Source organism: Berghia stephanieae, chromosome 1 (genome assembly GCF_034508935.2).
Source record: "Berghia stephanieae isolate SIO BIC M18660-M18661 chromosome 1, UCSD_Bste_1.3, whole genome shotgun sequence".
Classification (NCBI taxonomy): domain Eukaryota; kingdom Metazoa; phylum Mollusca; class Gastropoda; order Nudibranchia; family Aeolidiidae; genus Berghia; species Berghia stephanieae.
Window position 1 is genome coordinate 66,522,355 of NC_088360.1, and position 22,678 is coordinate 66,545,032.

At 34.9% G+C, this 22,678-nt stretch overlaps 3 protein-coding genes and 1 long non-coding RNA gene across 5 annotated transcripts in view; 3 read left to right on the forward strand and 1 right to left on the reverse strand.

Moving 5' to 3' along the window:
* LOC144979784 (uncharacterized) overlaps positions 1 to 22,678 on the reverse strand; it is a 141,369-nt gene that overhangs the window by 81,488 nt on the left and 37,203 nt on the right. The window lies entirely within an intron of this gene.
* LOC144979775 (52 kDa repressor of the inhibitor of the protein kinase-like) overlaps positions 1 to 22,678 on the forward strand; it is a 71,083-nt gene that overhangs the window by 43,221 nt on the left and 5,184 nt on the right. The window lies entirely within an intron of this gene.
* LOC144964450 (CGG triplet repeat-binding protein 1-like) lies at positions 8,244 to 9,821 on the forward strand. Its single transcript, XM_078898726.1, has 2 exons — positions 8,244 to 8,861; positions 9,451 to 9,821. Exons 1-2 carry the CDS (start codon positions 8,549 to 8,551, stop codon positions 9,732 to 9,734), a joined length of 597 nt encoding a protein of 198 aa, XP_078754852.1. The 5' UTR covers positions 8,244 to 8,548; the 3' UTR covers positions 9,735 to 9,821.
* LOC144979767 (uncharacterized) lies at positions 11,595 to 14,492 on the forward strand. Its single transcript, XM_078926840.1, has 3 exons — positions 11,595 to 12,783; positions 13,411 to 13,660; positions 13,880 to 14,492. The coding sequence occupies exons 1-3, from the start codon at positions 12,758 to 12,760 to the stop codon at positions 14,471 to 14,473; spliced, it is 870 nt and encodes a 289-aa protein (XP_078782966.1). The 5' UTR covers positions 11,595 to 12,757; the 3' UTR covers positions 14,474 to 14,492.

Below are 22,678 nucleotides of genomic sequence, written 5' to 3' on the forward strand. Positions count from 1 at the left end.
AAAATGACAATCGAATTTGCTCACTATTCTTATACTGTGTAGTTTTTTGACGTAGTCTTTTGGAGAAAGAAGGCCATGGATCCACAATATTTATATGGAAATTACTCGTTATCCTTTATATAGTATGATAATCTTTAGTAAAGTAATTTCCGATTAAAAAAAGAGACCCAGCTTTCCAATTAAATAAAATAACGTGTGAAAGGGAAGTCTCTCTTTGTCTCTCTCTCTCTCTCTCTCTCTCTCTCTCTCTCTCTCTCTCCCCTCTCACTCTCTCTCTCACGTCTTGTCTCTCTTTCCCCCTCTCTTCATCTATCTCTATCTATCTATCTTTCTCCATTTATCAATCTATCTATATATCAATCTATTGAATCGTGTTTGATACAAATATGGTACGAAAAGTGCTCGACATGTAGTAATGGAGCGAATTATTATTTAAAATATTTACCACAATGTTTGGGGCAGTCTTGTGGTAGACTGCCCCAAACATTGTGGTAAATATTTTAAATAATATATATCAATCTATCTATCTGTCTATCTATCTATCTCTATATATCTCCCTATCTCTTACTCACTCTCTCTCTCTCTCTCTCTCTCTCTCTCTCTCTCTCTCTCTCTCTCTCTCTCTCTCTTCTTTTTTTTCATTTTCACTCACTCTCTCATTATATTCGTTTAAGGACCACCATTTCGGTGATTAGTTCTCATTGCAGTCCTTCTTACTTCTTTACATTACCGGTATTTTTTTGACATAAGTAGAATTCATTTCACCAAATGAAAAAGCGATGTAAATTGATTGTAGCCGGACTTTGAGTGATTCATATTCACTAACGTCCTCCTTCCTACAAAATTAAAACAATGTTGGTAACAAAAAATATCATTTGGACAGGACTCTAATCTATTGAAAATAACTTTTTGCTCAATGTGAGAGACCTAACTACCAATCACTGTGCCAACATATATAGTATGTTTGTATGTAGTTAAAATTTAATATTTAGACACACTCTCTCTATTCCTCTCTATCACCCTCTCAATCTCTATCTTTCTCATTGTTATATTATCCGGATCGCCACTTAGGTGATTAGTTCTCATAGAAGTCAGTCTATAATTAACCTATAATCGTTAAAGGTTGCATGTATTTTATTTAACGCATAGCATCATTAGGGACACTGCCGCAGTATAAAATTATTTAAAGTGTGTAAAAATGAAAATCGAATTTGTTCACATTTCTCATACTGCGTAGTTTTTTGACGTCGTCTTTTAGAGCAAGATGGCCATGGATCCACATGTCTATGGAAATTACTCGCTATCCTTTCAAGAGGATGATAGTCTATAGCAAAGTAATATCCGCTAAAAGTAAAAGAGACCCTGTTTTCCAATTAAATAAAATAACGTGTGAAAGGGGAAGTCTATCTCTCTCTGTCTCTCTCTCTCCCTTTCTCTCTCTGTCTCTCTCTGTCTCTCTGTCTCTCTCTCCTTCTCTCTCTCTCCCTCTCTATCTATCTATCTATCTATCTATCTCTCTCTCACTCACTCTCTCTCACTCAATTCTTGTCTCTCTCTCTCCCTCTCTCTTCACCTATTTCTCTATCTATCTAGATATATCTCTCCATCTATCAATCTATCTATATATGGGAGCGTTCACATATTACGTCATCAAAAATTTGCCCTTTTTAGACCCCCCCCCCTCCCCCAAGTCATCACTTGTCATCATTGACCTGACCCCCCCCCCCCCAACAGATGATGACGTCATCTAATTTAATAAAAACTAAAAGATAACTTTAATTTCACAATATTTATTATTCGTTTTTCAAACCATAAACATTGATTATCAACGTTTGATAAAACACATTCAGACATTTTATTAATTTCAGAAACTGTTGATAATTTATGTTTTACGATACAATGGGGACATAAAATTTAAATTTGCAAAGATAAAATCTAACAAACATTATTAAATTAGGCTACTTGGTGCAGGAGCTATTTAAAAAAATAGTGTAATTTAAAATAGTATAGGAGGCAAATTATTTTATAGCATATTAGTCTTTTAGTGGAATGAATTTCTGTTTCAATTTCCAAACATAAAATTAATTGATTCAAAAATGTTTCTGCCTTGGACCTCTGGCAGTGTACTATAAATAGTATCATCAATTTCATCTTCATCGTCATCATTTTCTCCCATTTGCTGTTCTTCTTTATGCCGCATTTTCGTGAATGGTCTTTCATTGCTGTGATCGAGGAGTGATACAATGAACATTTAGGGCAAGTTCGCCTTTTGAGAAGTGATACCCCTTTCCCATTTTGTTTCTTGAGAGATGGGCAATACTCATCATAGCAATTTATCTTTAGCTGTTTTGAAAGGAACAAACTTTGAAATAGGCTTAATTTGCCTATGTTTTGATGACATCATCTTGGGTCTGACCCCCCCCCCCCCCCCCCCCCCCATGTCAACACATGTCAACATTTGGTAGACCCCCCCCTCCCCCCCTAGCTGATGACGTAATATGTGAACGCTCCCATATGAATCTATCTATCTATCTATCTATATATCTATCTCTATCTCTTTCTCACTCTCTCTCTCTCTTCTTTTTTATCATTTTCACTCACTCTCTCATTATATTCGTTTAAGGTCCACCATTTTGGTGATTAGTTCTCATTGCAGTCCCTCTTAATTCTTAACATAAACGTCTAAGGTTACACTAATTTTTGACATGAGTAGAATTCATTTGATGAAAAAGCGATGTTTATTGACTGTAGCCGGACTTTGTGTGATTCATATTCACTAACGTCCTCCTTCCTACAAAATTAAAACAGTGTTGGTAAAAAAAAGATCCTTTGGACAAGACTCTAATCTACTGAAAAGTGCTCAATGTAAGAGACCAAAATACTAATCACGGTGCCAAAATATATAGTATGTTTGAATGTAGGGAAAATGTAATATTAAGACACACTCTCTCTCTATCGCCCTCTCAATATATATCTTTCTCATTGTTATATTATCCGGATCGCCACTTAGGTGATTAGTTCTCATAGAAGTCAGTCTATAATTAACCTATAATCGTTAAAGGTTGCACGTATTTTATTTAACGCATAGCATCATAAGGGATACTGCCTCAGTATATAATGATTTAAAGGGTGTAAAAATGACAATTAAATTTGCTCACTATTCTTATACTGTGTAGTTTTTTGACGTAGTCTTTTAGGGCAAGAAGGCCATGGATCCACAATATTTATACGGAAATTACTCGTTATCCTTTAAATAGGATGATAGTCTATAGCAATGTAATTTCCGCTAGAAAAAGAGACCCAGCTTTCCAAATAAATAAAATAACGTGTGAAAGGTGTAATATAATTATAAAATGAGTATACAATACAGGATGATTGGATTTAATGCAGCTATTTATTTTCAAGCTAGCTGATTACGAAACGAAAATTAATAAACGGAAAAAACAAGGTAGATAAAAAGTTCTTATCATTATGTGAAGTGGTTCTCATCAAAAGGATTGGTATGAACGTATTATTTACACTACTGTTACATTCCCCTTCTCAAATAGAACGTAAGCATATTTTTTTTAATCAAGACTGAGATATATATGAACACGTTCTGCTCGTATGGCCTGTCTAGAACATAGAACTTATAACATCAAATGTAATTTGGGGACCCTAGGTTAAGAATCTCAGATCAGCCAATCAGTGGGCAGGATGCCATAAAATAACTAAACATTGCGTAAAGATTTAAAGTTCTAAATGACCTCAGTAAGCTTTCCTATTGTTTTTAGATTAACATAAGGTAGGATGAGATCATAATAATTTGGAAAATAGGCTCTTCAATGTGGGCATCACCTGAAAGAAAAAAGACAAGAGGTCTCGTGATCTCCACTCAGTGGAGGGCATTATTGTGTCCCCTTATCCACTGGTCCCTATCCTAGTGTTTGTCTTTGTGTTCACCTAAATATACATTAATATTCAGTGTAGGCGTAGAAATTTGGTGCATTGTGAGTATTGCGTAATGCATTCTACAGCACTTCCTATACTAGTGACATTGCCTATGAAATGACTGTAGACTATTCTGACAGTCACTCTTCCTCAAGGGTATTATTGCATGTATACCTGTGTAGAGAGTAATGAAGAGTGAGAATAAAGTGAGGTGACAGCTGACGATAGAAGAACTTATTGTTAGTAGTTTTCGACGAGCCTTTTAGGGCGGATAATTTCCCGACCAGACCTTGTGTGGTGGGTAGGTACAGGAATGTTAGTCTCCAGGGCATTGTCTGGAGCATTGTTTGTCTCCTGCTGTGCAAGTTGTATTGTATACTCTTCGTTGTTGTTGGTGTCTTACTTTCCTTAAGATGTATACGATTTCTGCGGACAGTACCGTTGGGCGTCTCCACTGTGTAGCTTCTTGGTTCCGCGGCATGATCTATCACTGTTGCTGCTGACCATGAGAGAGACTTCCCCTTTCACACGATATTTTATTTAATTGGAAAGCCGGGTCTCTTTTTCTTTTAGCGGAAATTACTTTGCTATAGACTATCATCCTATTGAAAGGATAGCGAGTAATTTCCATAGACATATTGTGGATCCATGGCCTTCTTGCTCTAAAAGACAACGTCAAAAAACTACACAGTATAAGAATAGTGAGCAAATTCGATTGTCAATTTTATACCCTTTAAATAATGCTATACTGCGGCAGTGTCCCTAATGATATATATACGTCTGTCTCTCTCGCACTTTCTCACTCAATTCTTGTCTCTCTCTCCATCTCTCTTCATCTATTTCTCTATCTGTCTATCTTTTTCCATCTATCAATCTATCTATCTGTCTATATATATATATATATATATATATATATATATATATATATATATATATATATATATATATATATATATATATTCTATCTTTTTCTCACTCTCTCTCTCTCTCTTCCTTTTTTCTCATTTTCACACACTCTTTCATTATATTCGTTTAAGGACCACCATTTTGGTAATTAGTTCTCATTGCAGTCCCTCTTAATTCATAACATAAACGTCTAAGGTTACACTAATTTTTGACATGAGTAAAATTCATTTGACCAAAAAAAAAGCGATGTTAATTGATTGTAGCCGGACTTCGAGTGATTCATATTCACTAACGTTTTCCTTGCTACAAAATTAAAACAATGATGGTAAAAAAAAATTTCCTTTGGACAGGACTCTAATCTATTGATAAGTAATTTATGCTCAATGTAAGAGACTTAAATACCAATTACGGTCCCAAAATGTATAATATGTTTGTATGTAGGGAAAATTCACTATTTAGACACACTCTCTCTATTCCTCTCTATCACCCTCTCAATATATATCTTTCTCATTGTTATATTAATCGGATCGCCACATTTGTGATTAGTTCTCATAGAAGTCAGTCTACAATTAACCAATAATTGTTAAAGGTTGCACGTATTTAATTTAACGCATAGCATCATTAGGGACAGTGTGCCGCATTATATAATGATTTAATGGATGTAAAAATGACAATCGAATTTGCTCACGATTCTTATACTGTGTAGTTTTTTGACTTAGTCTTTTAGAGCAAGAAGGCCATGGATCCACAATATGTCTATGGAAATTACTAGCAATCCTTTAAATAGGATAATAGTCTATAGCAATGTAAAAAAAAAAAGAGACCCGGATTTCCAATTAAATTAAATAACGTGTGAAAGGGAAGTCTCTCTTTGTCTCTCTCTCTCTCTTTCTCTCTCTCTCTCTCTCTCTCTCTCTCTCTCTCTCTCTCTCTCTCTCTCTCTCTCTCTCTCTCTCTCTCTCTCACTCACTCACTCTCTCACGTCTTGTCTCCCTCTCCCTCTTTCTTCATCTATTTCTCTATCTATCTTTTTCCATCTATCAATATATCTATATATCAATCTATCTCTCTGTCAATCTATCTATCTATATATCTATCTCTATCTCTTTCTCACTCTCTCTTCTTTTTTCTCATTTTCACTCACTCTCTCATTATATTCGTTTAAGGACCACCATTTCGGTGATTAGCTATCATTGCAGTCATTCTTACTTCTTGACATAAACGTTTAAGGTTAGACTTATTTTTGACATGAGTAGAATTCATTTGACCAAATGAAAAACCGATGTTAATTGATTGTAGCCTGACATTGAGTGATTAATATTCACTAACGTCCTCCTTGCTACAAAATTAAAACAATGATGGTCACAAAAAATACCCTTGGACAGGACTCTAATCTATCGAAAAGTACTTTCTGCTCAATGTCAGAGACCTAAATATCAATCACGGTGCCAAAATATATTATAAATTTGTATGTAGGGAAAATTTAATATTTAGACACCCTCTCTCTATTCCTCTCTATCACCCTCTCAATATCTATCTTTCTCATTGTTATATTATCCGGATCGCCACTTAGGTCTACAACTCAGTCTACAATTAACCTATAATCGTTAAAGGTTGCACGTATTTTATCTAACGCATGGCATTATTAAGGACACTGACGCAGTATATCATGATTTAAAGGGTGTAAAAATGACAATCGAATTTGCTCACTGTCATGGTCTCAAGTGAGTAAAGAGCTACTCGAATATGCATAAAGATATGTAGAATGAGGCCCCAGAATTTACTAGTTACTATAAATGAAAAACAATTAACGATTTGTTTAAGTTGAAATAAAAAGAAAGATGAAATTTAATTTAAAGAGATAAATAGTGATTGTGGTAGTTACAAATAGAAATGTGAATATATTACGTAACTTATGATGATATAATGTCAGGTTCGTAAGGTTACGTTTCCAGGCAGTTGACAGGCGTGGGTTCTATATTCCTCCGATAACGGGCTCAGGCTCGTAAAGTTCCACGTCCAGGCAGTTGGGAAGGGGTTATTCGGATATTTCTTCGACAGCGGGCTCAGGTTTGATCCTTATAATGTTGAGGATTACAACGTCAAAGGTAAAAGCTCTGGCGTCTTGATAGTGGAGATAAAATATCCACAAAGTAGGCTACCAAAAGATAAAAATCTTCAAATAAATATGAGGAATGGCGCGGCTGGCCGTCCGGCATCGATTGTAGAGAGAAGTGAGTGTAGAATGTTAGACCTATCAGCTTTTATAATAAGTGGCTACGTGACAGAATGTAGAACGAATAATATTCACTAATTAGAAATTAATTCGAGGGAAGGCTTTTAAAGGAAAGAAGATCTAATATCAGAAGGTAAAGTTTATCTAAGCCTACCGAAATATAACTGGAGTGAGATGAATTCAGTTCTTAATAAAAATAAAATTTAATAAGATAATTGTGAACACCCTTTACTGTGACACCCCCCACCCACGTTTAGAATATACTCTTTAACCATTATGGGAAAGATAGATTTTACAAACGGAAGTAAATTTACTATCATGATACTCTAGCGTTAATCCATTGTTATGATTTGTGCTACAATTAAATTATTTATTAACTAGACATGGAAATGTTTATGATAACGTAGGTATATGAATGGGTGACAATAACAATGAAAGATTGTGATTACAAATCATCGTGATGAACAACGTGATGGCAATGTGATTACAAATAATTGTGATGAACAACATGATGGCAATGTGATTACATATCATTGTGATAGACAATAGTGATGGCAATGAAGCATGATTTAAGTCGATGATATGAAGGTAATTTACTGAATGAAATGAATGAAAATGTAAATGAAATATTGACATTTCTATTATTAATCATTAATGAGTGAAAATTCATAACAATAATAGATAAAGAGAAGATTTCCCAAATCATGAATGGGTATGGTATATATATCCAAACAATACTCAATGTTACATTAAGTTGGGACATCATGTTTACAAATAAAATTATCGAAATTGTGCGTTCTGATTTGGCATAATTTGCGAGGTAACTAACAGTACGCATAAGAGATAGTTGGGTTAAGTTATACCCTTCTCACGTGTTTACACTAATAGAGAAAGTAGGTCGGCGTGAATATTTTCACGGCCTGGTATGTGAGAGATACTGAAACTGTAATTTTGCATAAACAAACTCCACCTTAGTACTCTACTGTTATTCATTTTGTTATTTCTTATGTACGCGAGTGGTTTATGGTCCGTTTCGACCACAAACTCTTTTAGCAGTAGATATCTGCTGAATGTCTTTAAACTGTCATCGTGGTTTTTCGCGGCCGCAATGGCAAATTTGCGGCCGCAAAATTCGCACTTTTCCGCAATTTACCGCAAATTTTACAATTTTCATGAAAAATCTAAATTTTTCACCATTATTTAACCCGAGTGGTTTTTTTTAAAGTGGCGAATTTCCGAAAGTCAGCATCGTCCCTTTCTTTCATTTTCTCATAGCTCCTGTTTAAACTGCAACTGGAAGCTGCCCAGTCTGGTTTTTAAACTGCCATACTACTAACAGTCAGTCGTTACATTGCAATTAAAAGGAGTTTTTCTACTTTCACTTTAGTGACGAGTGACGCTATTATTGTTATCTTCAATTGGTTTCGCTACCGGCGTTCTTTTCTCTTACATCTACTTGTTGATTACAAACTCGCTATGGACAAGTTCCTTGGTTTAGATATGAAGAAAGCAAAATGTGCTCGCCATGTCACTGCACACCAGCGACACTCAGAATACAGCCAGTGGACCCACGTCAGTGGTTCAAAGCTATTCTGCACACCATGCAACAAGGTTATTGACCACTTACGAAAGTCTTCTGTGGATAGCCACCGCAATTCCGCAGACCATAAATCAAAAGAAGAAAGAATGAAGAGGTCACATGCCACTGACGTGGATGAGAGTGAAGCGGTGAAGAAGCAGAGGACATTGGATTCTGTTTTGAAGAAACCGTCTACAGTTTCAACGCAAGGTGAGTGGTGCACCCTTTCCCTCTAAATGAGTACTTAGTTTTGGGTGAATATTGCTCTATAAATCTATACAATTACAACTATATAAAAGATGAGGGTATTATTATTACTATTATTATTATTATTATTATTATTATTATTATTATTATTATTATTATTATTATTATTATTATTATTATTATTATTATTATTATTATTATTATTATTATTATCATTGTTGTTCTTTTTATTATTACTTTGTGGTATAGTGAAAAGACACTCGCTTTAGGATTGGAAGGACCTGGGTTCGAGCCTCGCTCAGCGCATAGTTGAGTCCTTGGAGAAGGCTCTTTACTCACATTCTCTCATGAAATGGAGGTGTAAAATGAGTACCTGGCCGTTAACAGCGTTGTCTCTGTCCGACAAAATTGTAATATCGCCTAACATGCTTCATGTCCCATCCTACTTGTTAAATGTTGCTGTTGGCCACGGACCCCTTGTAAAGTGCTTTGAGCACGTTTAGTGGATATTGCGCCATATAAAGCTTATTTCTTTAAAGCTATTCATATTTGTGAACATTAACAAACTATTTTTTAAATTTCTTTCTTTCAGCAAGAAATGATATCTGCAATGAAGTTGTGTCAATGTTTGCTGCAGCAAACATTCCCTTATCGAAGATTGACCACCCAGCAGTCAGAAACTTCTGGCAGACAAGAGTTGAAAACGGTGGTGCCATTCCACAAGCTCATCAGCTGCAGGAATGCTACTTAAAGAGGGAGTTCACCAACAAAAAAGAAGTGGTGTATAAGAATGTTATAAACAAGCCTGTGGCCATCATCTGTGATGAAATGTCTGATGATGTTGGAAGATGGGTTTTGTTTGTTGTTTTTGACTGACAATGTTTGTAGAAACTAAAGCGAAAGAGTAATTTATATATAGGAGTAGGAGGCAGGTGAAAACACACACACACACACACACACACACTCACGCACAATCATATATATATATATATATATATATATATATATATATATTATATATATATATTATATATATATATATATATATACCACACACACACACACACACACACATATATATATATATATATATATATATATATATATATATATATATATATATATATATATATATATATATATATATATATATATATATATGGGCGTACTACACAACACAACATACACAGTGATCAGTTCGAATCCTTAGTTTGAATTCTATAATTAAATGCTGAGAGCAATTATGATATCACCTTTGCTGCATCCCTATATGTTATTTTGTGTTTTCTCTTATTTGTATCGCCTATCTTTTCAGGTTTGTCCTCAATGTCTTAGCTGCACCACTGGAACCCTTGAGCGCTGATGTGGACAAAGTCCAAAGTTACCTCTTGGACACAAGATTTTTGTCTGTCACAAACCACACAACCGTTGCGACGGCCATAATTGAATGCTTAGTCTCCACTGGCATCAAGTTTACTGACGTCGTCACCGTAAACACAGACAATGCAGCATACATGAGGAAGGCTTTCAATGATGTATTGAAAGGGCTCATGCCAAATGCTACGCATATCACATGCATGGCTCATATCATGAGCCTAGTGGGTGATGCCTTCAGAAAGCCCTTCAATCGCACCAACAAATTCGTCAAAGCTGCAAATGCGATATTTTGGAACGCCAATCAATGCCAGAAAGTAGGTACCACAGGCGAGCGCCGTGAATCGGTGGAAAGTTGTTATCGATGGCGTTGATCGTGAAAAAACTCTCCACTTTACCTCACAATATCTCAACTTCTAATGCTCGAAACAAAATACAATTTGTTTTATTTTAAAGATCAACTTCTGATCTTTGTAATGCATCTTAAAACATACTTTTGCGATTAAAAAGAGTTTCATAATCAATCGCGAACGAGACCCGGTTTTAGATAATTTTGCCTAGCGGATCGCGAGAAAATTTCGAGGTCGCGATTTTCTCTTTTCATTCACGTTGTGAAAATCAAGGTTGTGCCGCGGAGAATTGGCGTATGATGCTAAGAATAGTATCATTAGAAAGGGCAAAACTTCCTCTTTCTTTTGACACTTCCTGCCCCGATATCAGATTCAAAATGGCGGAGCGAGTGGCGAGGAAAGCACATTGTCGTGCTATTTTTAACATTTTTTAATACTTTTAGCGATGTCCGCTCACGTCTGTTTAAATAAGCAGAGAGCTTAATGTTCCAGCTTTATTTTGATATCAAATACAACCAAATCGGATGAATTTTCACGGCACAATGAAAAAAATAAACCCGCTGGTGAAAAGAACCTAGTCCAGGGTTGCCAGTTTGGCATTTTAAATGCCAGATTCCAAAAATCTGGCATTTTTGAAAACCGTTTGGCATTAGAAAAATCATTTGGCATTTTCTTTTCTTGTATATTGTACTTCAAATGACACCTTTTCTCAACCGTGGTGTAGTGGTTTAGCACTCCACTTAGTAGTCAGTAGGTAAAAAATACCCCAACAGGAAATTTAGTATAATTCAAAAAAAAAGAAAAGAAAAGAAAACATGCAAGCCACCAGGATATGATAGTAAATTGTCTATCAAAAGTGACTAGTTTTCTTAGTGGGGGTGGGAGTCAACAGACTTTGGCATTTTTTTTTTTTGGAGTGTTTTGGCATTTTTTGAGTCTTCCCTGGCATTTTGTTGAAAAATAATCTGGCAACCCTGACCTAGTTCGGGGGGGGGGGGGGGGGGGGGGGGGGGGTTCGTTTATTAGTTTATCATCAAACAAGTTGATTGGGCTTTATTTGTTTTTATTGCATCATACTATACCTGACCTGGGGCTTGCTTTATTTTTTAAAAACAGATTGAGAGCTGCAGAGGTGGTTTATTTTCTCTTTCTTTCCCTCCTCTCAATTACATTCATTGTTTTGTGGTTTAATCAGTTTCTGGATGCAAGGTATTTACCGGACAGATTCTATGTTAAATTGATTGTATATGGCTTTGTCTGAAAGAGCTTGAGAAGTTAATTCATTTGGTATAAGTTATGTTTGTATGTCTTTTGTTGACGATTTTCTATGAATTTTTAAAGGTATCTAATATTTTTAGTTATGCCTAATATTGAATTTCTATCCAAAATCCTTAAAAAATTTTGGATGCCATTGATAATATGTTGAGATGCTTTTGCTTCTATTGGATAGAGATAAGAATGACGAGTAATTTGATGTAAAGTATGTCATCCTATCTTTATTAGTTATTTTTTTGTTAATATTTTGATTTTGTGTATTTTCAGTATATTGACACCATTTTTTCCATGCCGTAATTTTGAGCTTGGCAGTGACCTTCGGCTCAATATAGAGCAATTACTATTTTCTCCACATTAACAAAAAAAATTAGGCTAAGAATTTATATACTTTTTTGCAAAGATATTGAGTTTGAGTAGTATACATGTTCATTTTTTTTATCTATGAGGCTCCAAATATGGGTCCCTGGGCCTATATTTCCCATTTTTTTATATTTTGATGCTGTTTCTGTCATATTTGAGGATGGTTTCATTTAAGTATCATTGTTTTTTCATCTTAATATCTGCTTTTATTTTGTTTTATGATTGCATGTTTATGCAAAAAATGTTTATTTTAAATGTTATATAACCAACTTTTTTGTTTATGGCGTCATAAAGTCGGCAAAAAATGCGTAACCGGAATATGTGGGAAAAAATTGTAAGTTCAATAAAATTCATTTTATCATATTTCATTTATTTGTTGACGGATTTTCATAATTCTTTTTGTGTTGTTCATTAATTTCAAAGCACTTTACAGTGGTTTAACTCTTTTTATGATAGCTCAATTTTGAAATTTTCGCTTGTGGTACCTACAGAAAGGCAAGATATCTGCGATTCCTGACACCACTCGTCAAATCTCCAAAGATGCCTCCAAACCCAATCGCTACACGGTGAGATTTTGAGAATGTTCCTTTCTTGGTCATGATTCATCTGGGTCTTTAAAAAAACTTTTTTCACCTAAAGGTGACACATTGTTAATATTGGATATTGACAAATAGGAGGGTCAGTCATTCTTATTACCTAATTTGATATGTTAGTAACCATATTTAGTAGTATCATGTTACAGTTACAGTAATCTGCTCCCTTTTTTTTTGTTGAAAAGATGAGCTTTAATTAAGTATCTGACTGGGAAAGTGCTTGCTATGGCTTAATAGAATTGATTATTCCATTATGTTATCTTTTTAGATTGTCATCATTTTTTTCATTTCAAAGTTAGTTTGCTTTAACCATTGACTTAAGAAAATGCACTAGAATTTTAAAAAATAAATATTGGAAGCTATCTTGCCAATTATTTCGGGGTAAAGTAAGAGGGTCATAGTCAACCATTAAAGTCAATGCCTAACATTAGTCCTCACTAGGTCAAGTCATATGATGATGGTAAATTCAACAGACTATACTATAAGGCCAAAAACTGATAGATTAAGTAGGTATAATGTTATCTTCTTTTCAAATAAAAATTCAATTTAACAAATGAATTAAAAATGCATCATTTCTTTTACTTCCTTTTCAAAATCCAGATGGAATTGTTGGTTTGAAGCGGTATCATACCATGAGAAAAATTTGCAGCACTTTGCCACATTCATTGCGAAGGAAATGGAGCACTGTGGGCGCACGGCTCCAGAGTCGTTAGTCTACTTGAATGATATCCTCTGCTCGGTGTCGGAGCACCAGTTAATTCAAGCAGAGATGAGCTTTATAATCCAGCAGTCTCAGTCCATCGTTGTAGCTACTGATGTATTCCAAAGCCAACGTCCAATCGCCATGACAGTAAATATTCATTTTCTCCTCCTACCTTTAAATCTTATTTTATAAGATTAAGAGCAGGTATCATTATTAATGAAACGATTCCATCTTTGTTGAAACTCTGCCTTTGAACACAACATTATAGTTGAATGTCTTTGACTAGAACAAGAAAAGAATTACAAAACAAAAATACTTTCTTATGTTTTTTAATCCTTGCCTTATTTTTATTTCTAATTTCACCAGGCGTGGTCAAAGCTCATGGAAATTAAGGACCAGTTTTCATCTTGCCATGTGACCCTACAAGATGTAGAAAGACACTGTCCGCATGACCTGGACCAACATCTCAAGCTTCAGCTCCAGGATATTTTTTGCCAAGCTTTCTCTTTGGCCAATGAAAAGCTTGAGAAATATTCATCGACGGGAGGCCAACCAAAGATGGAATTATTGAAGGAGATACCTTTCTTCAATCCTTGCAATTTAGTGTTTATTGCTGACTCTTATATTGAATCTTTGACCATTCCTGGTATTCATGAAGTACCTCGTGCAGAAGTACTTCGATATAAAGAGTCTCTTGGTCCAAGAGCAGTGTCGGCATCTGGAGGCATTCCACTTGATCTGACTGTTTTTTGGAACAGTGTTAGCTCAGATGTTCCCCATCTTGCTACGCTGGCAAAGAGATACATATACACCTGCCTTAATTCTGCTGATGCTGAGAGGTCCTTCTCCATTTATAATCTTGTATTTTCAGACAGGAGAAGGCGGCTCAACGAAGCAAACTTAAAGGCTTTGGTGTTCCTTTATTATAACAGTTTTATTTCTTATGAATATCTTGTTTAATTAAATTTTGATACCTCTCTTTGCAGGTTTTTCGTACTTTTGTTTTGATATAAGATTAAGATTGATGTTTTAAATCATTTTTCTTTCTGGTCTGCATCTGAGTGACTTTTGTGTGCATCTTCAGATCATTGTAGTATTTGGGGTCCCCGGGAACGAAAAAAAGTTATCCGATTAGTTAACAAAATTTGCAAAATTTGGCAATTTTTACGGCAAAATGTGGCAAATTTTTCTAATTTTTTGTGGCAAAATTGTCATTTTTTTGTGGCAAAATTTGGCAAAATTTGGGATTTCAAATGGCAATTTTCCGCGATGCCAGTTTAAAGCAAAGACGATGGCTAGTCCTTCACGCTCTATTACAGAGTATCGTGATTTTCATTCCAATAATTTTCTGCTTGCATATAAGCAAGGCATTAGAGTTCCCTCATGCTCCTGTATAGTACGCCTGCGATGCCCTTATCAGACGCGTCAGTTCTTGCAACAAATTCTTTTGATATGTCGAGTAATTTAAGAATTGGTTCTGAACAGAGTAATGCCTTTGATTAAAGCTATTCTGACACGCTTCTGTCCAAATAATTTTGTTCGGTGACCCTTTCTTTGTCAGATTTCTTAGTGGTGTCACGATGTGCGCGAAGTTGTAAATGTATTTCCTGTAAAAATTTAGGAGCCCAAGTACTTTGCTTACTTCTTTTTTTTTTTTTTTTTTGTCTTAGGTGGTTGCAATTGTGCGATTTTTGTTTGTTTTTCTGTCTCGGGTGTCTGTGTCCCATGACCAACGGTATGATTAATCCTGCAATTGAAGCTTCGATATTAGTAAACATAGGTTGCGAAACTGTGTCTCTATCAAAATATTTTTTAGCATATTTGCATGGAATGTCTTTGTTGTGTTGTTAATTTTAATCTCGTAATTGATATTAGATTTTACTGCTATTACTTTGAATGGTCCTTTCCATGTAGCTAAGAGTTTACTCGATTCATCGGGTAAGAGTATTAACACTTTGTCACAAATCTCAAATTTTCTTGATTTGCTTTTGTGATCAGAGTATTCTTTGTATTTCTCTGCTTTCCTACTGACCGATTCCTGTGCTAGTTTACACGTGTCCTCTATTCTGTCTCTCAGTTTTCTTACATATTCGTAAGCAAACATAATTTCTTTACTGTCGTCCTCATTTCCTTTACAAATATCGGCTACTACGTTGATCGGGCCGCGAGGTGATCGTCCATACATCAACTCAAATGGGGAGTAGCCTGTCGATTCTTGGGTTATTTCTCTATATGCAAATAGGATTGCTGGTAAGTATTTGTCCCAATCATCTGGTTTTTCTGCTGAGACTTTTCTTAACATATTCTTCAGAGTGTCATTAAATCTTTCACAAAGACCATTTGCTTGGGGGTGGTAGGGAGTTGTGAATGAGTGTTGGATTCCCATGAGTTTCATGGTTTCATGCATCATATGTGATGTAAATTGGGGTCCATTGTCCGACAGTATCTCAATTGGTATGCCTATTCTAGTAAAAATTGTCATCAATGCTTCAGCTATGTGATACGATGTAGTTGATTTCAGTACTATCGCTTCTGGCCACCTGGTTGCGTAATCGACTAGTGTTAGTATGTGCGTATGATTTCTATCTGACTTTGTTAAAGGGCCTATTATGTCAATTGCAACTTTTTGAAAAACTTTTTCAATAACTGGGGTTGACTCTAATGGCAATCTCGGTATTCTGCCTTTTGCGACTCTTTTTTGGCATGTGTCACACGATTTCACATATTCTCGGACGTCTTTAGTAATTCCAGGCCATGTGAAATTCTCGGATATTCTCTTCAATGTGGAAGAGCTCCCAAGATGTCCAGAAGTTATTGAATCGTGCGCTATTCCAAGGATTTTGTTTCTGTAAATACTCGGCGTGACCAGTTGTTTAGCTATTTTGTTTCTTTTCCTATGTAACCTGAACAGAATATATTTTTCAATAATGTATTCAACTTTTCATTTCGTCCCTTTGTTTGTGATATTGAAGTATGATGTTAAAGTCGGGTCCTTTTTCTGTTCTTCAATGAACGTGTTCCTGTCAAATTGTTGTGGTTCAAGAGAAATAGTCATTGGCTTCTCTGTTGTCTTAGTCATATTTCTTGTTTCTGCTAGACAAGCTGTTTCTTGAGTTAATGACCATTCTGTCACATCTGTTGGGTTTTCTTTAAGACCTTTTATATTGCCAACAATAACATAAGCGATGGGGTTGGGAAGTATACAGCATTCCACTATTCCTGTATAGTATGGGGTTTCTATGTACACATTAGCTGTTTCAAAGGATTCGACTGTGCCACTGAATGTGATGCATTGTACCGTTTTTCCAGTTTTGTCTTCGTCATTGATCAAAGATGCTTTTATTCCTACTGTACTGCATCCTGTGTCTCTCAATATTTTGCAATCAGTTCCATTAGCTTTGCCTTCACAAAAAATAGCGATCCTGACTCGTGAGTTTGTGTTAAAAGTGACATACCTTTCACGCAATACACATTTATATTTTCTCCTGACATTACTCGTGTCTGATTATTTACACTTGTTTGGAGTGATGCATTTGCAGTTTCTTTTGGATATCCCACGATTTTGTAACATCTGTCTGCTGTGTGGCCTTTCAATCCACAATATTGACATTTAATTATAGGTTTGTTGGTTTTCTTATACTCTATCTCATTGTTAGTGCTATTTCTTGTTTTGTTTTGATAGGATCGGCTATGGTCTCTATTGAACTGTTTGTTCCATGGTTTGTTACTATGATCATCTTGTTTCACTTGCGTGTTCCGAGTGATTGATCGGCTCGTTCTATTTGAGTACTGAACTTTAGGTGTACATGGACTCTGAGCAGCGGCAGCGTAGTATGGTTCCTTTAATGTTCTGCAAAGGGGTGTCAAGGGATGTGCGCTATTAAAGTTTTCTGCGTAGATTTTTAATTTGTCCAAGTTTTTCTGGCTTTCTTTCTTTAAAAATGCGACTAAATCTGGGTTGCAAGCTTGATAGATTCGATTCTTCAGCGTTAGATAGTAAAGGCGTGCAAAGTCGTCTTGTTTTACGTTTGCCAACTCAAGCCATCGATTTAAAAATTGAGTAATTCGGTTCACGAATGTAAACTTTCCGGTTTTGCAGTGTGAAACCTTTCCTGGTAACCATCTTCCGTTAATCTAAATCTTTTTAGTAGAGCGTCTTTAATTTTGCCATAATCATCTGCATCTTCAGTTGTTAAGGTATAGAAAACTTCCAACGGTTCTCCAGATAAGCAGTTAATCAAGGCTGTGGCCCATTTGCTTTCCGGCCAACGATAACCTTTAGCCGGGAACTTCGAATCGGTGTAAGAAGGATTCTAGACAGTCTGAGCGTTCATCGTAGGTTGGCATGCGGGGAAGTTTCACGAAAAATTCATCACCATTATTAAGTTTTCTTTCATGACCGGTTTTTGTTTTTTCAATTTCCAGCATCATTTGGGTCCTTTTGGTTTCTTCTTCTGCTAAAGCTACCCGTCGTTTTAGTTCCCTTTCTTGGGCTCTTTCTTCTCGTTCTTCTCTGCGTATTCTTTCTTCGTTTTCTTCTCTACGAATTCTTTCTTCATTTTCTTCTTTTACTTTCTCTTCGCACCATGAAAATATTCTTTCCTGGGGTATTTCTAAGTCCTTTGCGAGACTTAAGTATATTTTATATGCTTCCATGTTGCAATAAATTAGTTACGAGATTTTATATATCTATAGTGAAAATTTGCATTCTATATATATATATATATATATATATATATATATATATATATATATATATATATATATATATATATATATATCATATTGACAGGATACTGTTACTGACTGTTTTATTTATTTACACTTACTGGAATGAACTGTTCTATTTTTAGAAATCTCTCTCTCTCTCTCTCTCTCTCTTATTTCAACTTATTATGTACGTTGAATTTGATTTCTTTTATCGTTATATCTTATAAAGCAATGTGTCAATACAATGCTGAGTTATTATGACTTGTGTCAATAACAATGTGTCAATCGCGTGTCCTCTAAACTATGTTACTACGAAAAGTTTATCACCAATGTGTGTGACTCGTCGTTAGTTTGTGTACAATTATTCGCACTGACGCTAATATACTAGAGTGTGATAACAATAATAGGATGTCAAAATAATCCCAAGTTATCTATCACTAAATATAACACGACGGCTCGTAGACTCCTTTTTTAAAAAAAAATTAAAGACTCACTTTTCAGAACATAATATATAAGTGGTTTTCGGTAACAGTAATATATCAAAAATGTATTTAAAACAAATCACTATGCAAAACAAATCACGATGCCCAACTCATGTAAAAGAGAATAATGAAGGATATATTTACCAACTCAGTTCGTGGCTGGGACCTCTCTCTTGTTCAATGGTTGTTCAACAATTGTAATTAGGCATTGAAGAGTGTTTAAAAGTGATGTCTGAAATACAAAACAATAAAATATCGTAAGATTTACAATAGTTACAAAATGTGTTCACAATACTGAGTGATTGGATGATAGGTGAATGAATCGTAATGGACTGTAAACATATTGAAAACAATTCATGAATGAGGCAAACAACAAAATGAAATGAGTGATATAATAACAAAGTGGACAAGGAATGAATGAATGAATGAATGAATAACTGAATGAATAGATGAATGAATGAATGTATAATTTATGAATGAACAAATGAATGGAGGAATAAATGTATGAATGTTTGGATAAATGAGTGAATAAACGAATGAATGGATGAATGAATGAATGAATGAATGAATAAAGAATGAACAATGAATAAATGAATAATTTATAAATGAATAAATGAATGAAGAAATGAATCAATAAAATGCTATTCAATTTAAATGAAAGAATGACTGGATAAATTGCTATTCCATTTAAATGAAGAGATGAAAAAGAAAAAAAAACTAAATTATTCCTGTAAACAGGGAGTTCAATTAAAATATGATCAAGTGGGGCAATTAAGAGTTTTACAATTTAAACTTTAAAGTTAGATAAACTAGATATATGTAACTAAATAAATTCAATTCTTTATCTGTGTCTCCTCCAAAATGTCATGGTCTCAAGTGAGTAAAGAGCTACTCGACTATGCATATATGTCCCCTCCAAATCGAGAGGTCCCCGGTAGTTTATTGACGTAGTCTTTTAGAGCAAGAAGACCATGGATCCACAATATGTCTATGGAAATTACTCGCTATCCTTTAAACAGGATGATAGTCTACAGCAAAGTAATTTCCGCTAAAAGAAATGAGACCCCGCTTTCCAATAAAATAAAATAACGTGTGACAGGGGAAGTCTCTCTCTGTCTCTCTCTCTAACTCTCTCTCTCTCACTTCTTCTCTCTCTTTCTCTCTCTCTCTCTCCCTCTCTCTCTTCATCAATTTCTCTATATATCTATCTTTCTCCATCTATCAATCTTTCCAATTAAATAAAATAACGTTTGAAAGGGAAGTCTCTCTCTCTCTCTCTCTCTCTCTCTCTCTCTCTCTCACACACACACACACACACACACACACTCTCTCTCTCACGTCTTGTCTCTCTTTCCCTCTCTCTTCATCTATCTCTATCTATCTATCTTACTCCATTTATCAATCTATCTATATATCAATCTATCTATCTGTCTATCTATCTATATATTATCTCTATCTTTTTATCACTCTCTCTCTCTTTTTTTTTTCTCATTTTCACTCACTCTCTCATTATATTTCTTTAAGGACCACCATTTGGGTGATTAGTTCTCATTGCAGTCCCTCTTAATTCTTAACATAAACGTCTAAGGTTACACAAATTTTTGACATGAGTAGAATTCATTTCACCAAATGAAAAAGCGATGTTAATTGATTGTAGCCGGACTTCGAGGAATTAATATTCAGTAACGTCCTCCTTGCTACAAAATTAAAATAATGATGGTAACAAAAAATATCCTTTGGACAGGACTCTAATCTATTGAAAAGTACATTCTGCTCAATGTAAGAGACCTGAATACCAATCACGGAGCCAAAATATATAATATGTTTAAATATAGGGAAAATTTAATATTTAGACACACTCTCTCTATTCCTCTCTATCACCCTCTCAATATAGATTTTCTCCTTGTTATATTATCCGGATCACCACTTATGTGATTCGTTCTCATAGAAGTCAGTCTACAATTAACCTATAATCGTTAAAGGTTGCACGTATTTTATTAAACACAGAGCATCATTATGGGACACTGCCGCAGTATATAATGATTTAAAAGGTCTAAAATGACAATCGAATTTGTTTACAATTCTCATACTGTATAGTTTTTTGACGTAGTCTTTTAGAGCAAGACGGACATGGATCCACAATATGTCTGTGGAAATTACTCGCCATCCTTTAAATAAGATGATAGTCTTTAGCAAAGTAATTTCCGCTAAAAAAAAAAAAGAGACCCGACTTTCCAAATAAATAAAATAACGTGTGAAAGGGAAGTCTCTATCTGTCTCTCTCTTCTCTCTCTCTCTCTCCCCTCTCTCTCTCTCCTCTTTCTCTCCCCCTCTCTCTCACTCTCTCTCTCTCTCACGTCTTGACTCGATTTGCCTCTCTCTTCATCTTTTCTCTATCTATCTTTCTCCATCTATCAATCTATCTATCTATCAATCCATCTATCTATATATCTATCTCTATCTCATTCTCTCTCTCTCTCTCTTCTTTTTTCTCATTTTCACTCAACTCTCATTATATTCATTTAAAGACCACCATTTCGGTGATTAGTTTTCATTGCAGTCCCTCTTAATTCTTAACACAAACGTCTAAGGTTACACAAATTTTTATCATGAGTAAAATTCATTTCACCAAATGAAAAAGCGATGTTAATTGATTGTAGCCGGACTTTGAGTGATTAATATTCACTAACGTCCTCCTTGCTACAAAATTGAAATAATGATGGTAAAAAAAATATCCTTTTGACAGGACTCTAATCGATTGAAAAGTACTTTCTGCTCAATGTAAGAGACCTAACTACCAATCTCTCTTTCCCTCTCTCTTCATCTATTCTCTATCTATCTTTCTCTATCTATCAATCTATCTATCTATCAATCTATCTATCTATCTATATATCTATCTCTATCTCATTCTCTCTCTCTCTCTCTCTCTCTCTCTCTCTCTCTCTCTCTCTCTCTCTCTCTCTCTCTCTCTTCTTTTTTCTCATTTTTACTCAACTTTCATTAAATTCATTTAAAGACCACCATTTCGGTGATTAGTTTTCATTGCAGTCCCTCTTAATTCTTAACATAAACGTCTAAGGTTACACAACTTTTTAACATGAGTAAAATTCATTTCACCAAATGAAAAAGGGATGTTAATTGATTGTAGCCGGACTTTGAGTGATTAATATTCACTAACGTCCTCTTTGCTACAAAATTAAAATAATGATGGTAAAAAAAAATATACTTTGGACAGGACTCTAATCGATTGAAAAGTACTTTTTGCTCAATGTGAGAGACCTAACTACCAATCACGGTGCCAAAATATATAATAAGTTTAAATGTGGGGAACATTTAATATTTGGACACACTCTCTCTATTCCTCTCTATCACTCTCTCAATATATATCTTTCTCATTGTTATATTATCCGGATCACCACTTATGTGATTAGTTCTCATAGAAGTCAGTCTACAATTAACCTATAATCGTTGTTAAAGGTTGCACGTATTTTATTAAATGCAGAGCATCATTATGGACACTGCCGCAGTATATAATGATTTAAAGGGTCTAATAATGACAATCGAATTTGTTTACAATTCTCATACTGTATAGTTTTTTGACGTAGTCTTTTAGAGCAAGACGGACATGGATCCACAATATGTCTGTGGAAATTACTCGCCATCCTTTAAATAAGATGATAGTCTATAGCAAAGTAATTTCCGCTAAAAAAAAAAGAACCCGGCTTTCCAAATAAATAAAATAACGTGTGAAAGGGAAGTCTCTCTCTGTCTCTCTCTCTCTCTCTCTCTATCTCTCTCTCTCTCTCTCTCTGTCTCTCTCTCTTTCTCTCTCGCTCTCTCTCTCACTCTCTCTCTCACATATTGACTCTCTTTGCCTCTCTCTTCATCTTTTCTCTATCTATCTTTCTCCATCTAACAATCTATCTATCTATCAATCTATCTATCTATATATCTATCTCTATCTCTATCTCAT

Bases quoted from the DNA above. Each gene is read 5' to 3' on its own strand.
- LOC144964450 (XM_078898726.1), top strand. From the start codon at position 8,549: ATGGACAAGTTCCTTGGTTTAGATATGAAGAAAGCAAAATGTGCTCGC. The intron at 8,862-9,450 runs GTGAGTGGTGCA...TCTTTCTTTCAG, and splicing joins GTCTACAGTTTCAACGCAAG to CAAGAAATGATATCTGCAAT.
- LOC144979767 (XM_078926840.1), top strand. From the start codon at position 12,758: ATGCCTCCAAACCCAATCGCTACACG. The intron at 12,784-13,410 runs GTGAGATTTTGA...TTCAAAATCCAG, and splicing joins CCAAACCCAATCGCTACACG to ATGGAATTGTTGGTTTGAAG. The intron at 13,661-13,879 runs GTAAATATTCAT...TAATTTCACCAG, and splicing joins AACGTCCAATCGCCATGACA to GCGTGGTCAAAGCTCATGGA.